This window comes from Pseudorasbora parva, chromosome 8, assembly GCF_024679245.1.
Source record: "Pseudorasbora parva isolate DD20220531a chromosome 8, ASM2467924v1, whole genome shotgun sequence".
In the NCBI taxonomy this organism is placed as follows: domain Eukaryota; kingdom Metazoa; phylum Chordata; class Actinopteri; order Cypriniformes; family Gobionidae; genus Pseudorasbora; species Pseudorasbora parva.
Window position 1 is genome coordinate 13391304 of NC_090179.1, and position 23351 is coordinate 13414654.

General features: G+C 39.8%; 1 protein-coding gene and 1 pseudogene across 1 annotated transcript; both read left to right on the forward strand.

Annotated features, from left to right (window-relative positions):
- Window positions 1–7536: 7536 nt before the first annotated feature.
- LOC137085038 (P2Y purinoceptor 14-like) lies at window positions 7537–23351 on the forward strand. The gene is made up of 3 exons (XM_067451591.1): window positions 7537–7637; window positions 14440–14843; window positions 20392–23351. Exons 2-3 carry the CDS (start codon window positions 14455–14457, stop codon window positions 20990–20992), a joined length of 990 nt encoding a protein of 329 aa, XP_067307692.1. The 5' UTR covers window positions 7537–7637; window positions 14440–14454; the 3' UTR covers window positions 20993–23351.
- Window positions 16699–16815, forward strand: LOC137085517 (5S ribosomal RNA; annotated as a pseudogene).

The following is a 23351-nucleotide window of genomic DNA, read 5'->3' on the forward strand; positions in this document are numbered from 1 at the left end:
CTGCCCCTGGAGGAGGCAGACCCAGCCCTAGCTTTGCTCTGTCCCATCCACTCAGGTACATGGACAGAACTCAAGCTTCAGGACCTCAGTTCAGCTCTTGGTCTGTCACGGAGGCCAGCAGAAGGGAAAGGCTGTCTCCAAGCAGAGGATGACCCACTGGTTAGTGGATGCCATCACCTTGGCTTACCAAGCACAAGGTGTGCCCTGTCCACTCAGGGTGCGAGCACACTCTACTAGATGTGGTGCATCCCCCTGGGCGCTGACACGTGGCGCCTCACTGTCAGACATCTGTAGAGCTGCGGGCTGGGCGACACCCAACACGTTCGTTAGGTTCTATAGCTTACGTGTGGAGCCGGTTTCCTCCTGTGTTCTCACCTCAAACAGGTAGAAGCACTGAGAGGCCCGGCTCCTGTCGGCTTGCTGCGCCTCGGCGCTTACATTCTCCAGAAGTAAACTCTGTGAGTCCTCCACCGCCCTCGGTGCAGGGCGTGGCGGAGCGTCCGGCATCAGGCCTCCTACCGCTGAATCCTTGAGAACCGGTATTGGCTTGGGCCATGTGAGTGACCCTGCTGGGATCCCACATATTGTTCCATGGTTGCTCCTCTCGGAAGCCCGTGTCTTTCCCTTGGGAGAGCCCTCCTTTTTAGGGATGGGGCCCCGTCACGGTGGCGGGCTACGGCTCAGCTCTGTGTCCACATAACTCCCCTTGGTATGATGTGGTTCCGCAGCGGACCCCCATTAGGGCACGCTTCCCAGTGTTATCCAATAGTCACTGAGCGGGTCATGCAGAACAGCAGTGATGGACTTCTCTGTGTGAGCCCCGTCTCGTCAGGTAAGAGAGCTCAGGAGGCTCACACAGGGCACTGGAAGGGGGCACAGGCCATGGCGCTTTGGTAGGGATTCCTATTCGTCGGTACTCCGACGTGGCGTCGAGAGTGACCGACTGAATGGGAAGGTCCCCGTTACGTATGTAACCCTCGTTCCCTGAAGGAGGGAACGGAGACGCCACGTCCCGTCGCCATGTCCTCTGTACCCTGCTGGGGTGCCAATTCACCTACTCGGCTCCTCAGCAAAAGACTAATTTGATGCAAGCACCTGTGCCTCATTTCTACCCGCTCTGCGTGGCATGGGCAGCTGGTGCAATCATTGCATGCCAATGTGCATTGGCTCGTTTAGTTACACTCGAAGTAGATTGGCTCTCGCTAGTGAGATTCCTATTCGTCGGAACTCCGACGTGGCGTCTCCGTTCCCTCCTTCAGGGAACGAGGGTTACATAGTAACCGAGACGTTACTTAATAGTTATTCATTGTGAAGCTGAATTAGTAGTTACTTAATAGTAGTTCTTAAGGAGGCATGACTGAATTGAATAGTTACTTATTAACTAATTGATACTTAACACAATTAAAAAATGCTATTACATGTTTATTAGTTAACACGCATTCCTTAGTAGTTAATATTAGTGACTTGAGTGTTAATGAAGAATTATTCATTAGTACTGCAGTAACTCTTTATTAGTTATGCATTAAGTAAGAAACAGTATTCTAAAGTGTTACCAGCTTATTTAGCCCTGATACATTTGAGGTAAAGCTCCTTAATCTAGACTTTATGCCAGTCACCTCAGATCTGCTATGGTTCTTCTGTGATCTTTGTTTGAAAGTATTTTCTGAAATAAATTATAACAAAAACTGTATGATGAATGAATCTTTTACGTGCATCTCTGCTGTGTTGTTTATGATGAGAATCCATATTTCAGGAAATGAAAGCGCGCTCTTAACAAAACAGAGCTTAGACATTGCATTCACAAGCTCAACAGAATCATGTGTAATTTTAAGAAGACTACAATACATTTAATCCCGCCAAAGTGGCTAGTGGGAGTGAATGTGTTACACGTCACTGCTGAAATCCCCCTGCAAATGGTGGATTGAAGGCTGTTAATGTCAAGCCCTGGTTACACAGTATCGCCTATAATTATAAATGATTAAAATGTAAAATAGGCATATAATTACATTTATAAACCTCTTCTGCTGAATGTAATTTAAAAATTTAAATGATTTATGATTAATTTCCATTTATAAATGTTTTTTTTTTTAATGTATATTTTGATATCACATACCCATAGGTCCATACTCACATACTCATAGCCCTCTTTTATCAACATTTTGTGCAACGGCTGAAATTTAGAATGTTTCTAAGTACAAGAAAACCCCTATTTATCAAATGTGCGTACACAGTTCTGACGCACGTGATAAATCCCATTTAGCAATTCAGATGTTTAGCACTTACATGTGCATAAGTACCATGCTCGTTCACGTTCACACACACGTTCATTAGTAGCGACAACACTTCCCTTTAAAAATCATGTGATTGTGTTTTTCCTCACCACAATTATGGCAAAGAAGAGGACCTTCACAAACACAGAATGAGTCACGCAAAGACGTTCAACAACAACAAATTTGCATCTCAAATTATTTGCACATTAACAAAATGAACCCTTTTCAATTTACGTAATTAAATAAGTTGGTTGATGGTGCTTATATGGCGATGTGGGTGCAGTCTATGGTTCCAATTATGTTTGGGAATCGGTCGATAGCATGAAAGCCTAATTTTATTTCGGCTTGTTGAGAATTTTGGTAAGGAAACTGGATGTAGGTTGGGTCCAAGGAAATAATTGCATCCAACAATTGTCACAGCAGTCTTTTATAGGGTTTGACACCAGTTACGTATCGTGTTTAAAATTACTATATATATATATATATATATATATATATATATATATATATATATATATATACAGTATATGAATTGAGAAATCATCCTGTTGAGAATTGAGAATATCCTGTAAGTTTCAGAGCTGAAAACTTCCTTGTTAGTCAAAGAAAAGCTTTTATAGACACCAGGCTCAACAAACGGTCCTGTGCTTCATACTTACATCATTGCGCGATGAAACACCGCCTCTACAGCGCGTCTACTTCAGTAGCCTCACCCACCGACTCATGGAGGGCTCGTGCTAGCTGGTCAACAACAATAAACATGCAGAGAAAGATTAAGCTATTCCTGGTTGTGGAAGAACACCGTCGCTGCATAAGCTTCCTTCGGATCCTAATATTAGGAATGAGTGGTTGAACTTTATTTTTAATGAAGTTCCAGCTCACATTGGGAAGACAATCACTTTAGTTCACTGCGGAATCGTTTGTAAACAAATCTCCGCTCGATGCTGGATTTGGATCCGACATGAATGGTGCAACACACTTATGTGAGTAAAACGTGTTTTTATATGTAATACTGTAGTATTGCATTGTTATAGATCGTTTTGCTTATGTGTACGTGTCTAACAGAAACATACCTTTAGCACGCTGGACTCACGTATGGGCCAGGGCTCGCAAAGCCTAGCAGGCCGATCAATCTCATCTCTCTCTCTCTCTCTCTCTCTCTCTCTCTCTCTCTCTCTCTCTCTCTCTCTCTCTCTCTCTCTCTCTCTCTCTCTCTCTCTCTCTCTCTCTCTCGATAAAGACGTTTACGAGCCCTGTGATCGCGAAAATCATTCCAGTTGTCGCTTCTCCCTCAATCTCTCCTCTCCCTGAACTGACAGCGGAGCTTAAGCTCATTAAATATGCAAATCTTACCCAATCCTAGCCGTGGCCGTTTACTTCCAAGTCTCCAGTGACACGCCCATCAAAACCCAGCGTTCAGGAGAGAGCCTCAAAACCAGTGTAGAAAATAGCCTATTACTTATTAGTTATGTTTTTGAATGTAAAAACCACACACACATTATTAGTTGACCTCAGACAACAGTATAAAAAAATTAAAAAGCCAGTTCATGACACCTTTAAAGGAAATGCAGGACATGTAGATTGCTTAATGCATACTGTGACACTTTTCAATGATTTTTATGTGTAGTAACCACTAGATTCTCTGTGTAAGCATGCTCAGAGGTGCCATTTAGCAATTTAGTAATTTACACACATTTCTACGTATAAGTACACACTTTGCGTGGAACTGTTCTTACGCACTCACTACCCATAGATCTGTGCGTACGCACCATTGATAAATGAGGCCCCGGACCTTTACATCTCTGCTCTGACAAAGTAGTAGGCCTACATGTCTAAATTCTATAAAAAGTGACATATTTACCTGCAAACCCTACCAATCTACTACCTGTTAGGCTGCATTAACTAGGTCAGCCGGAACCGGGAACAATTCCCACAACACCTGATGTACTCATTACATCATAAGAAGATAATTAGGGGGGGGGGGGGGCACTCAGTTTCAGTCAATCTCATGTCAATCTTGAGTACCTATAGAGTAGTATTGCATCCTTCATATCTCAGAAAAGTCTTTAGTTTTATTATATTTATAAAAGAAATGTAGGCTGTACCGAGTCTTTCTGAAAAAAACCGAGCGCCTGGAGGCGTATCGTGTGGGCGGAGCTAAAGAATGACGAGCGCAAAGCGGTGACGTCCTCAAGCGTGGAGAAACCCTTGGCTATCAATCTCAGCTAATAGATATATGATCCAGAATCAGATCCGAAGGCTGAAATAAATTGATGAAACAGGATGTCCGTCTCTGTGGTATGTACTGTATTTAGTGGCCTGTCAACATTTGTGTGTCTTTACTCGCAGTTTATGAGGACATGATTCGGTTTATGGACTATTGTAAGCAAAACGGTTTTGCACGTCAGACTAGTGTAACGTTATACATAGATGATCTCATTGGTTATACGTCATACAACAATGGAGTCCGTTAGCGCATTTGAATGACGAAGCACGCGATCGTGTCGTTTACTGATGTTTACTCACGCGACGAGCCAACAGCACAGACATTTGAAGCAGTTTTACTCACCGGCTGCTTCCAAAGCAGGACCGAACCTTTATCGCCGGGACCGCTACGTCAAAAACACACTTCTTCGGTATGATTTTGATGATTTGGAGATCCACTTTGCGATGCGACTGAAGCGATGTTGTGAAGCTTCCCGTCATTTCTGCATTCAAATCGGTTCAAATGCAGCGCTGCCTTCCCGGAATGCTGTGCTGAAGCGTTGAAGTCGCTCAACGTCAACCATAGGAATAAAGTGGAGCGCGGCGCAACCATAGGGCGCGTCAGACGTGTTCAAGGATGACTGGATCTGCACCTGAGAGTGTTTACGGGCGTGCATTTCCTCTCTCGCTCTAGTCACGCGCGCACAAGCCCGTACGGCCCATACAAGGACCTTCCGCTCTGTTCACGTCAAGTCGAGCCATACTCGAAAAAAACTCTCTGAAACTTGTGAGAAACCGGAAGGAGTATTTTTTTTTAAGTTACATGTACTATTTATAGTAATAACAGTAAATTATGCATAATTACATGCAACTTACCCTAAATCAAACCCTAATCATAACCCTATTGTACTTATAATTACACTGTAACAATGACACCTTATAAAGTGTAACCAAAAGAGCTTACCTAAACTTTTAAATAGAAGTATATAACACGTTTCACAAAAAATATTAAGCAGCAACAAATTCTCAACATTAGAAAGAAATGTTTCTTGAGGAGCAAATCAGCATATTAGAATATTAATATCTAATTATATAAATCAGTTATTGATCTTTTTGGGTGAGGTTAGTAGGAAATTGGTGTATTATCCCATCTGATCCATTTTGAGAGTGTTTTTTTTCTATTAGTACAATGTGCATAACCCTATAATGCATGCTATCTACTATATGACTAAGCACTGCTGTTCTCGCTGTGTCTATTACTAATCTGTTACATAACACCAATGTGTAAATTATCAACTATCATATGGTAAGGAACTGCATTTCTGGGAACATGACAACTATCATTATGTCATCAGGGTCCAGACAAAATCAAAAGGGCGGTTCCTTCTGTCCCTTCTGAAACATTGAGCTTCACAGGACAGACAAAAGCACATGAGCTTTAGATCAGAGGAATACGCCACAAGTCAGGCAACAAATCACAAGATTCAGCTTCTGTCGCTTTAGGAAGGATTGTTTGAACAGACAGTGAAGCAATTTCCAGTTGACATATTTCCACTTTCAGTTTTTACAAAAGCAAACACGGTGTTATTAACATTCTCAGAGTTAAAGGATTTTCAAATTGCAGCGTTAAACTGAAATATAATGTGAAAAGTATTCATACTCCACATCTGATGTATTAATGGTTATAAACATTCTCAACCAACAGCACTCTGCTTACATTACATATTTCTACCTAGAAATGTAATTCCTGGTTCTGATGAGTTCACTGCACTCTGATTTGTATAACTATGTTCTCAATCTTAATAAAAAACTTTATTTTGCTATAAAATTTGTTTATAAGAGGTCTGATCTGATGACAGGAAGGTTGTTGGTTTTATGAAGGCGACTCACAGTTTTGCAATGTACATGATGGCCTATTTGATGTTCCCCTGTTTTGTGGTTCTTGGTTTGTTATTTTGTTGTTTTCTTCACATTGTTCCTGTATTCTGTCATCTTCTGTGTTTATGCTGCATTCACCCCATTATTGAAAGCGAGCCCTACAATGAACACTTTTTATGTTGAACTTGAATAGAACTTCTCGTGGTCTTTGTCTGATGCTGTCCTTTTTGGATATGTATGTAAGTAGCCACAAAAACTGTTTTGAACAAACTCTGAACATGACGTTCCAAGGTTAATTTACTTCAGGGCATAAGTGCCCTATTTATGAGGCTTAGTTGGCGTGACATATTTCACACAAAATAACATTATATATTTATATCTATTTATTTATATATATACATACTGTAAAAGTAAAGGATATGCCTTCCAAGCCATATTATATTTGCGAACACTGACTACTTTCAGTTCAATAATTATTTCTTTTTAAATTATCAGGAAAAAAAGAATATTGTATTTCATTTGGTTTCTTTGTGTGCTCCTTTATGAAGTGTCTTAATAAATTTAGTCATTTGACCTATACATGTGGCATGCTTAGTAAATGGCGCTTGTAATCTCATCGTTTCTGTTTGTATAGTATTTATGTCTTGTTTGTTCTGTGTAAAAACAAAAAAGGCAGAGATTTCCCGACATCCACAGAGAAATATGGGGTGGGTGGGGAGATAGATAAGCTAATTTTCCCAGTAAAGAGGAAAGTTGAGAAAGACAAACGCCGTCTTGATTCCAGGGGGCTAAGAGGGTCAGAAAGCAGCAGAGCCGAGGGTCATCGCTGTCCTGAGAAAACACGCAAAGATTCAATGCGGAGGCGGACTGCAAACATGAGCTGAGAGGTCATTCGGCTTTATTTAGACAAAAGCAATATGGTGAGGAGAAATAAGGTGTAAAGACAATGACCTTTTCACGTGAGCAACACTAGATGAATAAGACAGTGTTGTTTGTCAGTCAGAACTGAGCTGAGAATGCCTTTTATATTTTATATACATTTTTGAATTAGCAAACAGCATATGAAAAAGTTGTGAATAAATAATTATTGTCACAAACCAACTTTAAACAGCTTCTGTTAAATATTTGTTACTGCAGCATAAACTGATATCCTCATTTTTTTTTTTTTTTTCAAAACTCTGAGGTAATTTTCAGGGTATATAAGTAGCCATAGCAACTTACTGGGGAACTCAAGATGAAGTTCCTATTTTTACGGAAGTGAAAGACACAAAGTAGAGAGCTACGGTAAGTAACGCTTTGTTTTAAATGTCAAACTATAGTAGTAAAATAAAGTAAAAGAAAAGAAATGAGGGTAAAAAGTAAATTAATTTACTTAACTTCTATATAAGTGAAATTTAGAATACTATTTCAATAATGTTTTTTTTTCCATCTTTCAATCATGTTTATTTATTACTGTTTTTATTTTATTTAGTATATAATTATTTGACTGTATTGGTAAAACTTTACACTAAGGCTCCATATGTTCGCATTATGTAAACTACTACATTAGTTAACATGAAATAACAATACTTGAACTATAGCATTTGTTAATATTATGTTGATCTCAACATTTACTAACACCTTATTAAGATCAAAAGTTGTATGTTAACATTAGGGTGAATTCAGGTTGATTGGGACACTTTTTGCCATTGAGATGACTTGAAAATGTGTCCCAGTCACCCTGAATTCACCCTAGTTAATGCACTGTGAATTATTATGAGCATGAACATTTTTTATAACATTAATAAATGTTAATAAAAACTGTAAAATATATATTGCTTATTGTTAGTTCATGTATGAGAAACAAACGCACGCACGCACGCACGCGCACACACACACACACACACATATTTCAACATACATACACTGTAAAAAAAATTGCTTTAACTTAAAAAAGTAAGAAACCTGGTTGCCCAATTTTTTTGTTGAGTTTATTGAAATAAAAAATTTGAGTTGATACAATGAAGAAAATTTGTTTAATAAATAGAAACTCAAAATATTATTGGATCTGAACTACACAACACAATTGATAAATCATGAAAATAGCACTATTTGGCATGTTCCACTACATCATCACAAATAAAAAATGACCTAATATGCATACAAAATCTTTTAATAATGTTTAATAAAGGTTGTCGAATCTCAGAAAAATTGCATTGCTTTAACTCACATTTTTAATTTCAATGAACTCAAAATTTTAAGGCAACCAGGTAACTTTGTTTTATTATAATTGTTTACAGTGTACATACACATTTGAAAGAACGCAATTTCTTTGTTCTCAACATAGCAAAATTGTATTTGATAAAGATTAAACTTTTTTTAGTAAATCTAGTGAGCATCTATTGAATTGACTGTAGAATAATCAAAATAAATAAAAAAAGTAATGAATAAATGTAAGCATAAATGATACTCATGGGTCAATGAGGCGTGAAATAGTTTGTGTCTGTGTGTTGAGCTTTGACCTTAATTGTGGTTGAGGACAGACAGCTGAACTCAATTTTATTAAAAATGTTAAATTGTCAAAGTATGAGTAAAAAAAAACACAGGACAAGTTGTTAGAAGCTGTCTCTTATGCTAATAGCTGGTGAGCCCTTTCTCAAGATTTACCTTGTTGCTGGGAGTTACAATCAGCTATTGGGAATTGTTAGAGTTGTGTAGGAGGTAAATCTTAGTCAGGGTACCATTTCGGGTCAATTGGGCACGGGACACATCAGCAGTGTGCCTATGCTTCATTGTGTGTTTTGGCCATACAACACCTCCACAAGGGTGGAGCGCTGCAGGGTGATCAGTGTGTCCGGGGCTTAACCATTCCTGACATTCAAACTGTTGATGAAGTCTTCGGCTGACTGAAAGGTTGACGGGTGGGAGTTCTCGAGGGATTTATCTCGCTTTACTTCGGCACAGGTCATTTAGCTTGAGCCAAATTCATTGGCTATTTCTTTCCACCACCTCTGAGACTTCTTCGATGGTCTTTTATGAAAATCCTGTTTGGCGATTCATTGGAGATGAAAGCACGTCATACATTGCTCTAATGATAAAATCAATAGCCAATCTTGCTAACCAAGATTTATGGAAGCTAATCTTGTTTGCTTCCATCTCCCATAGCTCCCTCCGGCTGATCTTTCTCCTCTCCACACCTTCCCATCGCATCCATTGCCCCTGTTTAGCAAGAAAGACAGCCTTCACACTTTTCGGAGCCTCCTCCTGTCGACTCAGCTCCTCGACCACTAGTGTTCTCTGGTCTGATGGTGTAGCCTTTCACCAGGATTGTTTGCTTGCTTTTTACTTCTGCCCACTTACTAGGGGAGGTGCAGCAGTACTGATGGTCTTGTCTCTGGAACCCTTCAGAGTCAACTTTAGTCTTACTTTAGAACCGGGGTGAGGAATGTTGATCAGAACGGCCACTCTCTTGCAGAGTTTAGCTCCAACCCTGAAAAAAACTTACCTGTCTGTAACTTTAGGAATCCTGAAGACCTTGATAGCTTCAGGTGTGTTTAATTAGGCTTGGAGCTAAACCAGGGGTGTCCAAACTCGGTCCTGGAGGGCCACTGTCCTGCAGAGTTTAGCTCCAGCTTGCATCAACACACCTGCTGGAAGTTTCTAACATGCCTAGTAAGACCTTGATTAGCTGGTTCAGGTGTGTTTAATTGGGGTTGGAGCTAAACTCTGCAGGACAGTGGCCCTCCAGGAGCAGGATTGGACACCCCTGAGCAAAACGCTGCAAGAGAGTGGCCTTTCTGGATCAATGTTCCCCACCCTGCTTTAGAACATTTGTATTCCTCCGTTAGTCTAGTGAGAGGTGGATCCAGTCCCCATTTGTTGTAGATGCTGATCTTAGTTAAGCAATTTTTTAAGTTATTTTTTTGTCTATGAAGTAATGGTTCATTCCATCTTCTCCGTGATTGTTAATACACCGGTTTCAAACACACAGCGAGTGGCCACATTGTCCAAAGGTGGAGGAGTCCAAACTGTAGGCAACAGAGCTTCAGTTTCCCCAGCAGAAGTGTTTTGTTGATGTTGACCATGTTGACTTAACAATCTCTTGACTTAGTTGTTACAGCTGCTCTTCATCTTTAAAGCTTGAGTTGTACCATCTGCCTAGGCTTTTGATATGCTCCCAGCCAACATTGCCATGTGGACCCCATGTGGGTTTTTGATTGGCTGTCACTTGGGCCCTGCATGGGCAACCCAAGTGGGGCCCGTATAATTTTGTCCATCGGCTCCACATGGGCCCCATGTGTATTGGCCCACAGGGGCACATTATAGGTCCATAGTGGGCTCTAAGCGGGGCCCATTTGTGTGTTCATTATAGGGGCCAACATGGGTCCCATATGGGTTCTAATAAATGGGGCCAATGTGGGCCACATACAGAACTCTTATGAGGCCTAAATGGGTTGATGACGGTCTCTTGATGGGCTCATACTGGGCCCATATGGGTAACCCAGGTAGCACCCATTTGGGGCCTACATGGGTCTGCCCATAAGGGTTGATGACGGGATCCAGATGGGTGTTATGTAGGTCTCTTATAGGCCGCAATGGGAATATAGATGGGCTACCATATTTTCTGTTTGGGTTATCTTATATTAAAAACACACTAAATACAAACATTACATGTAATCCACTAACTACACTAAAATGTTAAAAGTATTCAATGAACAGAAACCAGTAGTTCATGCTTTAGTTTATTATGCAAGGTTTATTTGGAATAATTTGAAAATTACTTACTACATTTACAACTTTATAATACAAAAGTACAGTCTAAAATAATGTATTTCACAAACAAATAAAAGACAAACAGTGCAGCTCCACACTCCTCTGTCAACGCTCTTCAAACAGCCTCCTTTCATTGTGCCTCCTTTTGGTACCCCACGTCAGAAAAACAGATGGCGAAGAAACGACACATGCTAACTGCAAAATAATTCAGAATTAAGGTGAAGAATTAAGTCTGAAACCATCAGACACCCTTTAGTCTCCAGCAGCACAATTTTCCAGAACTGCAACCTACCTGGAGTCTCCAAGTGAAGGTTTCAGGATCTCACAGACTTCAGTTAGCTAAAGAATCCTAAAAAATGACCCCCACTTAATACGAATCACAAGCAGATGTGTTGTAAAATACATGGTTATGGTTATGGTTGCAAACTTGTCTTGGAGTATCACCAGCTCTGCAAATGTTGTATGTCTCCCCATATATGACACACCCATTTCAGGTTTTGCAGTCTAATGAGCTCATGATTTGAATCAGGTGTGATAGATGTGGGAGATCTTATATAATTAATTATAAAGTGAAGATCCTGTGCTGCGTCCCAATTCGCCTACTTATACTACGTCCTAAAAGTATGTACTCTTTTTGTGAAGAAAAAGTATATACTTTTGAGTGTGTAGCAGAAAAGTATGCAAGCTTCGGGACATACTACTTCGCCATCTTTAACGGACTCTGTCGCTTAGTTACGTGCATCCCGTCACCGTTTATCTGCTCTGTCAATCATCGTCAGATTCGTCACAGTTCAAATCCTTCACATTCAGTTTAATCTCCTACCGTATCGGAGAGAAATGTAGCCGCTCGTTGATCTGCCATTTGTGGATCTTTAATGCAGAGACTCTCCTCATGTGTTTGCAGTTTAAATATAATGATGCATTTAAAAGTTAATGGCCAAACATGTCATTACAAAAGTTCACAATGCTGCTGCATGTGAAATATAATGTGGACAACACTGAATAAATATATTTTTGTCAGGTTAAATATTGATAGGGTCTCTCAAACCCCTTTATCTAAACTTCTCTCCTTAACCGTCGAACTCGCACATCCGTCATGTTTGTAGTTTTTTAACGCTTTTTATCCGCGTTTGTAGTTCTAATCGAATCCTCGTCCAACTCGCAATGGGTTGTGGGCAATATCAGCCGTTAGAGTGCCCATCGATCCATACTGTGAATTCGGACCGGAAATAGTAAACCATCCGGGAATCTTTGGAATACTCTTTTCAACATACTACGATTTGGGACATACTAATTCTATTTTCGTATACTATTTAGGATGGATAGTATGCGAATTGGGACGCAGGGTTAGTGTAACCTACTAATAATGACTGAGTATTACCAAATCCTTCTGAAGGCATTACAAATTATTTGTAACAGTATTCTAAAGTGTTACTATATTTGGTATCTTTTGTGCATTTTTTATTTGAATTAGCACTAAATAAAAAAGGGAAAAGGCACAGACAGCTGAGTGAGGAGATGGATAAAGCTCCTCAGATCTCATTGCTCAGTGGAAACTAGTTGTTCGTGACAGCATAAACATTTATTAAAGATCTATTTAAAATGAAACATTTGAGAATGGAAATATTTCCCTCAATGTGCACAGTTTTTGAATAAAAGCTTAAATGGCCCCTGTATGGCGCTTTTTTGTGATCACAAAAAAAACTTTTTTATTGCCTTTTTTTCCTCTGTATCCATAGGCTCTTGATGCCTGTTACCACTAAATGGTTTAATATTTGGTCAAATTGCAATTGTGCTGGCCTTTTTAGATTTTGATTAGATTGAAGTCACATTGTGTTTAAGTGTCAAAATAACAATACAAATTATTTCAAGGGTGATATTTGTGTGCTATCTATCCAGTCAACCTTTGGAATTGACTGTGTTTGCACTTGCCTTGACTGTGAATGAATTAGACTGAGTTGCCCATTTTCAACCCATGTACTCATTTCCCATTAGTGAACCATCTAGGTCCCACATCGGGAGCCCAGCTGGCTTTGTGGGAAGAACTACATTTATTAATATACAAAAAATCTCCAAGTGCTACAGACTTAAAACAACCAACATTTTTTTAAAAATAAAATGGAAAAATTAAGAAGTTATATATAAACTTATGAAATACTTCAAATGCAATAAATGTAATCAGTTGTTAGGGTTAGGCTGTTACCCACATTCAGCCCATCAAACTGCCCACCCTGAGCCCATGCCCAGATGATGCCCATGTAGCCCAGCTAAACCCCATGTGGGGCCCACATGGACATGTTGGCTGGGCTGCTAAGACAATGTTGGCATTGGGTCGACCTGCTGTCTCTAAGCACTCCTTTGACTATGTTGATGCTTTGAGATTGGCTTGACTTGATTTTTATGTGGGCCCACTTGATGTTCTCCTGCAGCTTTCCATTGGTGCATGCTTCAGTAGTGGTCAGAGTTGTCATGTTGTCCATGTATTCTCTTTTAGCCCCGGCCCTGGTTGGTTCTCCTCTACCCATTTTAAGGCCCTGATAATGACTTCCATGACCATTGTAAAAACCAGTTGTTAAAATTGTTAAAACTTACTTAAAGTCAGAGGAAAATGTTTTTTTTTAGCATAGTTCCTGCTTGGAAATAAACAAGTACATCAATACTCTGTATTTTGTTTCTTTCCAGGTAGGCGTACAGCCTCTGTGCTACTATGCTAAAAAACATTTTCCTCTCGACTTTGAGAAGGGCAGACTGGCCGGAATTGGCTGATGTCTAATGCATTTGGCATTAGCATGTCGCCAAGCCTTTGGCATTCTTTGCTTTAAAGAGCCAGTCCACCCACAAATGAAAGCCATATGGACCACTTGTATACTGATTTTACTTACTACCAAAACATGAACTTCATAATTTTGTCAATTCAAATACATTTGACAAATCAATTTGACAAACAAAGTAATTAAGTTTAGTGTACTAAAAAAATATAATTTTTAACATAATAATAATAATAATAATAATAATAATAATAATAATAACTATTATTATTATTATTATTATTATTATTATTATTATTATTATTATTATTATTATTATTATTGATGTGATGATGAGAATTATAGCAATAATGTATTTTGGTAACATTTTACAATGAAGATGTATTAGCTAACATGAACTTACAATGAGCAATATATATTTTTAGTTACACATTATTTACCCTATATATTTTAAAATAACTAGCTTCATCCAGACCACCATCTGTATTCTAATGATTGTTGTAATTGCAGTATTTTGAAAAAAATTACCCATTTTGTACAGTAAAATTCAATCTCTCTTCCAGCAGATATCGATCTGTCTCATGTCTGGGTCACCATCTAGCTCGGTCATGGACCAGAACACAACCAATTCAACCAATTCAACTCCAGGAGATTGTGGCTTGTCTGAAATGCCAGCTCGTTCATTCTTTATATCTGTATACTCTCTGATTTTTGTGGCAAGCCTGGCACTCAACAGCATTACAATATATGTGTATTTTTGTAAAGCTACAAGACAGTCCAGCATCACAGTCTATCTGAAGAATCTGGTTATAGCTGACTTGTTTGTCTGCCTGTGTTTGATATTACGCATTATCAAAAATGCGAACACTTCAGTGGAAATTCAGCTTATCTACTGTAACTTTGGTGCTCCAGCTTCCTACCTCAACATGTACTCCAGTATTCTCTTCATGGGATACATTGCTGCAAACAGGTATGGATGTTATTTCTTTTTTCTATCCATCCATAGTGTTGTCAATCGATAAAAAAAAACTAAATGAATTAATCGCTCAAGTTTTTAATATTTCTTTACTGTAATAATGTCACAGTTAGTCAAATTAATATAGGAACAACTTAAAATATTTTTACTTTTTATGAATAAAGGCCAGTATCACTGATACTAATGTAAGGCGTGGGGTTTAACTGTGCATGGACTGACATCAATAAAGATGATGGACTTCAAATCGTAACAGCTAATAACTTTCTTTAATCACCAGGCAGCACCACACTTTGCCCTAGCACAGGCACAGTGCTCACTACACCTCACTACACCCAAGGACTCAACACCAAAATAAAAGTCCTTGATAGAGAATAGAAATAATGTAAAACAAAATTAACCAAAATAAGATACAATGAACATTAAACAAGCAGCTTCACATTAATATATGGAGGACCAAACCTGCAGAAATTAAAAATGAATGAATGAATGAATGAATGAATGAATGAATGAATGAATGAATGAATGAATGAATGAGTAAGTAAATACATGAATAAGTAAATAAAAATAAAAATATATAAATTAATAAACAGATGAATAGATAATGTGATAATGTGATCATAAATAACAGAATAAACAACTTAAAATAAATATGATTACATTTTAATCAAATACAATTTTGTATTATCTTTCCCTTAATTTATTACTTTCTGCTTTTATACATTTTAAAAAACATTTTTAACTTTTATTAATTTGTTAATTCATTTTAATATTTCTTTTTATTTACATACACTCTAAAAATGGCTGGGTTAAAAACAACCCAATTGGCAACTCAGCGCTGGGTAAATATTGGACAGAACACATGCTGGGTTAAATTAACCCAGTGGCATTTTAACCCAGCAGGCTGGGCTGTTGAGAAAACCCAAAATGTAGTCAATTTTTTACCATTAGTGGATTTGCTATTCTGGGTTATTCTTGCTGGGTTGTTCCTAAAAATCTCCTGTGCATTAGCCTACTGTAAAACTACTAAAAGAACAAATGAAGAATGCATGTTTAGACTGTTAAAACAATAATTTGTATTGCTTGACAAATGGTACAATACACAAATGTGTTAAAATTGGCAACAATAGCAACTACAAACCTATATTCTGTCAATTTATTCACGTTTAAACTGAACTTTTATTTTGACGGGTTGCCGTGACTTTTGAGTCTCAGTGTTCATGATATGACACGCGCCCCCGTCATTCACACAGAGACGCAAAACATGGAAGAGTAACGTTAATATTTAAATAGTATTTAATATACACAGACACTCATATTCGGCTACAGTCTGGAGCCCTGGGTGACGCGACTGAACGCAGCTGGTGTAATCACAAACTGTATCAATCTATCGTCTCACATGCCTACCTAAACTAACACGAGTCAGTACATTGCATCGGATTCTGAGGTAAAACTTTTGTCATCTTAACGTCATGTAAGCTTAAGAATTGTTGCCGGGAAGAAGAAAAAAAACTATAATTATGCTAATTAAAAGGATTATTAATGAAAATATATGAACTTATCTTAAAACATCTGCAACCAGTGGCTTTGCCTTTGCATTGTCCTTTCAAAATGACAGTTTGGGAGCGAATTTAAATGAATAAGGCGGGAAGCACGTGAAACAACCAAGCGCTGGGTAGAATCAACCAAGCATTGCGACCCAGCAGGTTTAACCCAACGACTGGAAATTTGAAACTATCCAATGGTGTTTAAAATGTGATCAAATAAACCAACAAAAATTACCCAACAGTCTTAACCCAGCATTTTGGGTTAAAAAATAACCCAGCATTATTTAGAGTTATTTGCATTATTTGCCAGCAGCCATATCACCCTGTAGCCCAAGACTGGTTTCCCACTGAAGCTAAGCAGGGCTGAGCCTGGTCAGTACCTGGATGGGAGACCAACTGGGAAAACCAGGTAGCTGCTGGTAGAGGTGTTAGTGAGGCCAGCAGGGTGCGCTCACCCTGTGGTCTTTGTGGGTCCTAATGCCCCAGTATAGTGATGGGGACACTATACTGACAATGAGTGCCGTCCTTCGGATGAGACGTTAAACCGAGGTTCCGACTCTCTGTGGTCGTTAAAAATCCCAGGATGTCCTTCGATAAAGAGTAGGGGTGTAACCTCGGCATCCTAGCCAAATTTGCCCATTGGCCTCTGTCCATCATGGCCTCCTAATAATCCCCATATCCTAATTGGCCTAATCACTCTGTCTCCTCTCCACCAATCGGCTGGTGTGTGTGGTGGGCGTTCTGGCGCAATATGGCTGCCGTCGCATCATCCAGGTGGGTGCTGCACATTGGTGGTGGTTGAGGAGATTCCCCCCTTCTATATGTAAAGCGCTTTGGGTGTCTAGAAAAGCGCTATATAAATGTAATGAATTATTATTATTAGAGTGTATTTCTTTCTTTCTTTCTTTATTTCTTTATATTTATTTCTTTATCATTTATTTTTCGATTTATTTACTCCAACATGTATTTATTTTCCGATTTATCTATCTATTTATTGACTCATTTACTTTTGCTTTTCCAACTTGGAAATGAGGAAGGTGGTCCTTGTGTAGCTTCAGTGCATCATTGGTTGAGAACTCACGCATAGAACCGATAGAGCGATGAAGGAGAGTTATCAAAGTAAATGGTGGCCAGATAGACACATTTTGCTTAATATTTCCCAGCACATTCAAAATCTGTATGAGTCAGATGGCACTACTGAGATGACCACCGTAATTGATTCCGATAAGTGCCATTGAAACTTATCTCTCAATGGGTCAAACTTCTGGAAACATTGCTAAGTTGTTTGGTGTCTATAAATATATATATATATATATATATATATATATATATATATATATATATATATATATATATATATATATATATATACAACAAGCAGCAATACCGAGGACAAGCGCAACAGAAGCAAACAAGGAAGCTAGTAGCTGACCAACTGCAAAAATGAGTAATGACATTTGGACCCCCACATTAATACATTGAGCTGTAGGGGCGTCCCCGGCTAAGGATTTACACATTCGAATCAGAATTTTCGAATCTCTCTATGGTCGACCAATAGTCGAATCATCTATGTGTGTGTAAACCATAGACCGGAAAAAAATAAACGGGTTGGGAAGGGCAGGACACTAGTCAGTAGGAGGCTAAGACTATTTTTATTTTACTTTACACACGGCACACAGCCACCACTTTTAATAAAGTGATCAAAACTAGGCTACATTACACATTCGTAAATTAACCGTTCTCTCATAACATTTAAAAGCCACGATAGAAACACAGATCACACAAATATATAAAAGAACATTTTGATAAATAAACCTAAAAAAAAAAAAAGATAGGTAACCAAGATAGGTAAAGAACACTTTGAGTGCGTTTATATGCACGTTCTTAAGCCGACTGTGCCTAAAGGGGGTCACACACCGGACTGAAGCTCAGCGCCGTGTCTGAGGTATCTCACACCAGGCAGACGTGAACATTATATACGCGCAAGCTCAATTTTGAATCGACTTCTGACAGAAGAGCTGCACGATGAGTGTATCTTGTAGCACAGGGTGAAATCAATATGTACATTCACGATTATACATTTAATCGCCGCGGACAGGCGTCAAATGCCGCAGTCGGTGTATTTGTTTGAATTTTAAAGGTGCGGCGCGTCCGATGCAAAGCTCAGTGCCCTTAAAGGGGCGATCGCTCAGCGCCGCGACATGTCTTTATAACACTAATATTGAGCACCCCCATATTGCCAAAATGGTATGATCCTCGTTTCATAACACCCGCGAAGATTCGACCATGAGATCAGTGGTCGAATCCGGTCCTGCATATCGATGCATCGAATCTTCGACTATTAGGGGTCACCCCTATTGAGTTGGATAGAGCCAATTTCATGTTTTGTTTAATTATAACACCACCAAGAGGCCCAATCCTTCCATTTTTTATGTGTCCTCCAAGTAAGCTCATACATGTGTGTGTGAAAATATCTAATTGAATCCACTAGGAGCGTAGCTGCCTCTTGGGCTTTAGCGCGTGGTGCCTCACTGACAGACATTTGTAGAGCTGCAGGCTGGGCGACACCCAACACATTTGCCAGGTTTTATAATCTGCGAGTAGAGCCTGTGTCCTCTCGTATATTTGCCCCAAATGGCCAGTAACTGGATACACGCTGGTGTCTTTGCTTACTGCGCCATTCCACTCCACGGACTGGATACGTGCGCTTATGTTTGCTCAGGTGAGCCTCTCCGAAGGCCTTGAGTTCCTCCAGCACTGTTGATGCCGGCACCAGAGTGCATGCCCGAATGGTCCAAGCCCTCTTGTCAGGCTAGGTCCCCCGTGTGCTTGGTTCCCCTGCAGGCCAACTGTCACATGTGTATTCTCCACGGTAAGTCTCCTTGAGCGCGTGTCTTCCCTTGGCAAGACCCTTGCCACCCCTGGGGTTGATAAACTTTTCCACCTGCAGCTGGATACTCTAGGTACTTCCCTATGCAGCCCATATGTGGGTCATACGTGTATTCCTAAGTCCTTCCTACGGGTAGGCACTGTGATTGCATTTCTCCAAGTGGGATATGCCTCCCAGTGTACCTTGGTAGCTGAGCTGGCCCCTCGTCATGTTAAATTCCGAGGCAGGGTGCACAGGTCAGCCCAGGATGCTGTAAGACAGCCGCTGTGGAGTGATTAGATTGGGACCCCCATTTTGTCAGTACTGACGTAACTCGAAGTGTACTGACTGAAAGGAAGCGTCTCGGTTACGTATGTAACCCTCGTTCCCTGAAGGAAGGGAATGGAGACGTTACGTCCCCATGCCACATCTGCTGTACCGCTGATATGGCCGGCGTGGTCGGCCTCAGCTCCTCAAAAGGTAACATAAATGCGTGACTGCTATGCAACGCCGTTTATACCCATGCAATGGGGCGGGGTTGCATTAGGCAAATTCCGCAGACCCATGACATTTTCATGTCCTTGGATCGTTTTGATTGAGATTGAAGGCAGCTGGCTTTTTAAGCGAAACCCCCATTTCGTCAGTATTAGCGTAACATCTCCGTTCCCTTCCTTCAGAGAACGAGGGTTACAAACATAACCGAGACATTCTGTTGACATTTGACAACTAACGTTATGCGTCGCTCCGTTGTTCTGATAGGTTGTAGGTCTATCAAATTGAGGTCTTTTCAGGTTCGGTTGAAACATGCCCTATGATTACAGCCCATTGGAGCAGTATCAGACTCATATTCTGACTACAATTGAGTTTGACGACGTCTGGCTAATTGGTAATGACCTCTATCTGTGTGCCAAATTTCATAACTTTCACGCAAGCAATTCTATGGGCTGCCATAGACTCAAAAACGGAAGAAAAAAACGGAAACAAAACTATTTTTTTTTAATAGGTGCCTTCGCACATTCTGTGTTTGGCCCCTATTTATTACACACTAAAGAAAAGGATAATATAATTAGCACTTCAGCAAACAATTGCTGTGAAAGCCTTCTCTTTATTCTTTGCTCCTTTGTTTCAGGTACATGAAGATTGTACGGCCTCTGGAGACTCACTGGTTGCAAACAGTCCGTGCGACCCACTACATCTGCACAGTGACCTGGGCTGTCCTGTTGTGCTTTGCTTGTGTCTACATTGTTGTTTTTGTCAGTGCTGATAAAGAAAACATTCCCCTCAGTGGTTTCAGCTGTGATGGCTTTCATAACAGCTTGCTCAAACAGATCTACTTAGTCATGCATATTACTGCCTTTTTAGTATTTATTTCTGTGCTGGTATCCTTGATTCTGTTTTATTGGCTCAATGTACAGAAGCTTCGTCAAGCTCAGCGCACTATGCCGGAGCAGCCTGGGAACATTAAGCTCAGCAAGTCAAAACGTAACATGCGAGTACTGGTGCTGGTTTTCTGTGTGTGCTTCGTGCCCTATCATATGGTGAGACTGCCACACGTTTTCATCAGTCCCCTGCTGCAGGACTGTAAAGCAGCTCAGGTATTCAACATCCTAAAGGAGCTGACCGTCGTGCTTGCAGTATTAAATGTCTCCTTGGATCCACTTATTTACTTTGTCTTTTGCAAGACCTTTAGGGCCCAATTTAACCTTCAAAGATTTCAACAAAGCAACTAGAAAGTTGAAACGTTTGATTTCTACACCACTAGTGAATTGCACAAATGTAAATCAATATTTATTGTTGGGCCAATGTAGGCAAGAGAAGGGCATGAGGTAGGGCTGCCATGAAATCCATTGACAAACCCATGTAGGGGCCATACCTCTGGCCCATATTGTGCCTACATTGGCCCCACCATGAAATGTTGGCTGGGAACAGTTTCACATTTCACATCCCCCATTTTTTATTTAATTGCTTTAAAGAGCCTCTGATATAGATTTTTGAATATAACCTTTCATTTAGTTTGTAACATAGTTCTAAGTGAATGAAAACATCCGGCAAAGACTCAATTGAATGAATCGCAAGCCGCAAGACCTTTAATTGTTATCATACAGGTGCTAGTCATATAATTAGAATATCATCAAAAAGTTGATTTATTTTGACTAATTCCATTCAAAAAGTGAAACTTGTATATTATATTCATTCATTACACACAGACTGATATATTTCAAATGTTTATTTATTTTATTTTTGATTATTATAACTGACAACTAAGGAAAATCCCAATTCAGTATCTCAGAAAATTAGAATATTACTTAAGACCAATACAAAGAAAGGATTTTTAGAAATTTTGGCCAACTGAAAAGCATGAACATGAAAAGAATGAGCATGTACAGTACTCAATACTTAGTTGGCGCTCCTTTTGCCTGAATTACTGCAGCAATGCGGCGTGGCACGGAGTCGATCAGTCTGTGGCACTGCTCAGGTGTTATGAGAGCACAGGTTGCTCTGATAGTGGCCTTCAGCTTTTCTGCATAGTTGGGTCTGGCAAATCACATCTTCCTCTTCACAATGCCCCATATTCTATGGAGTTAAAGTCAGGCGAGTTTGCTGGCCAATTAAGAACATGGATACCATGGTCCTTAAACCAGGTACTGGTTCATTTGGCACTGTGTGCAGGTGCCAAGTTCTGTTTGAAAATGTAATCTGCATCTCCATAAAGTTGGTCAGCAGCAGGAAGCATAAAGTGCTCTAAAATTTCCTACTTTACGGCTGCGTTGACCTTGGACCTCAGAAAGCACAGTGGACCAGCTGATGACATGGCACACCAAACCATAACTAACTGTGGAAACTTTACACTGGACCTCAAGCAACGTGGATTGTGTGTCTCTCCTCTCTTCCTCCAGACTCTGTGGCCCTTATTTCCAAAGGAAATGCAAAACTGACTTTCATCAGACAGCATAACTTTAGACCACTCAGCAGCAGTCCAGTCCTTTTTGTCTTTAGCCCAGGCGACATGTTTCTGATGCGGTCTGTTGTTCAAGAGTGGCTTAGCACAAGGAATGTGACAGCTGAAACCCATGTCTTGCATACGTCTGTGCGTAGTGGTTGTTGAAGCATTGACTCCAGCTGCAGTCCACTCTTTGTGAATCTCACCCACATTTTTTAAATGGGTTTTGTTTCACAATCCTCTCCAGGGTGTGGCTATACCTATTGCTTGTACACTTTTTTCTTCCACATCTTTTCCTTCCCTTCACCTCTCTATTAATGTGCTTGGACACAGAGCTCTGTGAGCAGCCAGCCTCTTTTAGACCCTGTGCTCTACAATCTGTTTATTGTGTTTCATATTGTGTAAGTATCTGGCTAACTGACTTACTCATGTATTTACTGTCTTACTGAAATAGTACTGTAAATAAGCTGTGGGCTGCAGTCTTACATAAGTCTTTTAATGCAAATTGTCTGTCATTCTTAATACTTTGAGTAAAGATAAAGTATTGAGCAAGATTTATTTTGCAAATGTTAATGTTTACACCAGCTGGGCTAATCAGTCCCTCCAGAAAATGTGATTATGAGATCGCAGAATTCAATACATAACCAGGCAAAGTCCAGGGCCGCATTTAAAAAAAAAAATACGCCGCACTTTCGCCACATAAATTGAAGATTTCCACACGCAACATATGCAGGGCTTGCATGATTTCATAATCCCCACTTTTCATTGCAAAAAAAGTATGCACCGCAATAACGAGTGTACAACTGAAGTACACACAATTACTGTCCGACTTTATGCACCTGTTTTCATTCACGCCTTCAAGTGAACTGTATTAGTGGACTAATGTAGGGAATAGTGATTGAGGTTTTGGGATTTAGCCTGTTTTTTTATTTTCCCAGGGGATGGTTGTAGTTTCATTTAGGAGTTGATGCAATTTAACAGTTGTAAAGTTGAACTCTTTTGTTACCAGTGGGTTATATCATACTAGTTTCAAAAACCTTATAGTAATTATGTTAGTAATATGTAAATTTACGCTACAGTAAGAGATTGCACTTTGTGCAATGGGAGCACGAATTTTAACAGATGTCGGTTTTGTATAGCTACCTCTG

Coding starts and splice junctions, on each gene's coding strand:
- LOC137085038 (XM_067451591.1), top strand. CDS start 14,455: ATGTCTGGGTCACCATCTAGCTCGGTCATGGACCAGAACACAACCAAT. Junction 14,844..20,391: donor GGATACATTGCTGCAAACAG/GTATGGATGTTA, acceptor CCTTTGTTTCAG/GTACATGAAGATTGTACGGC.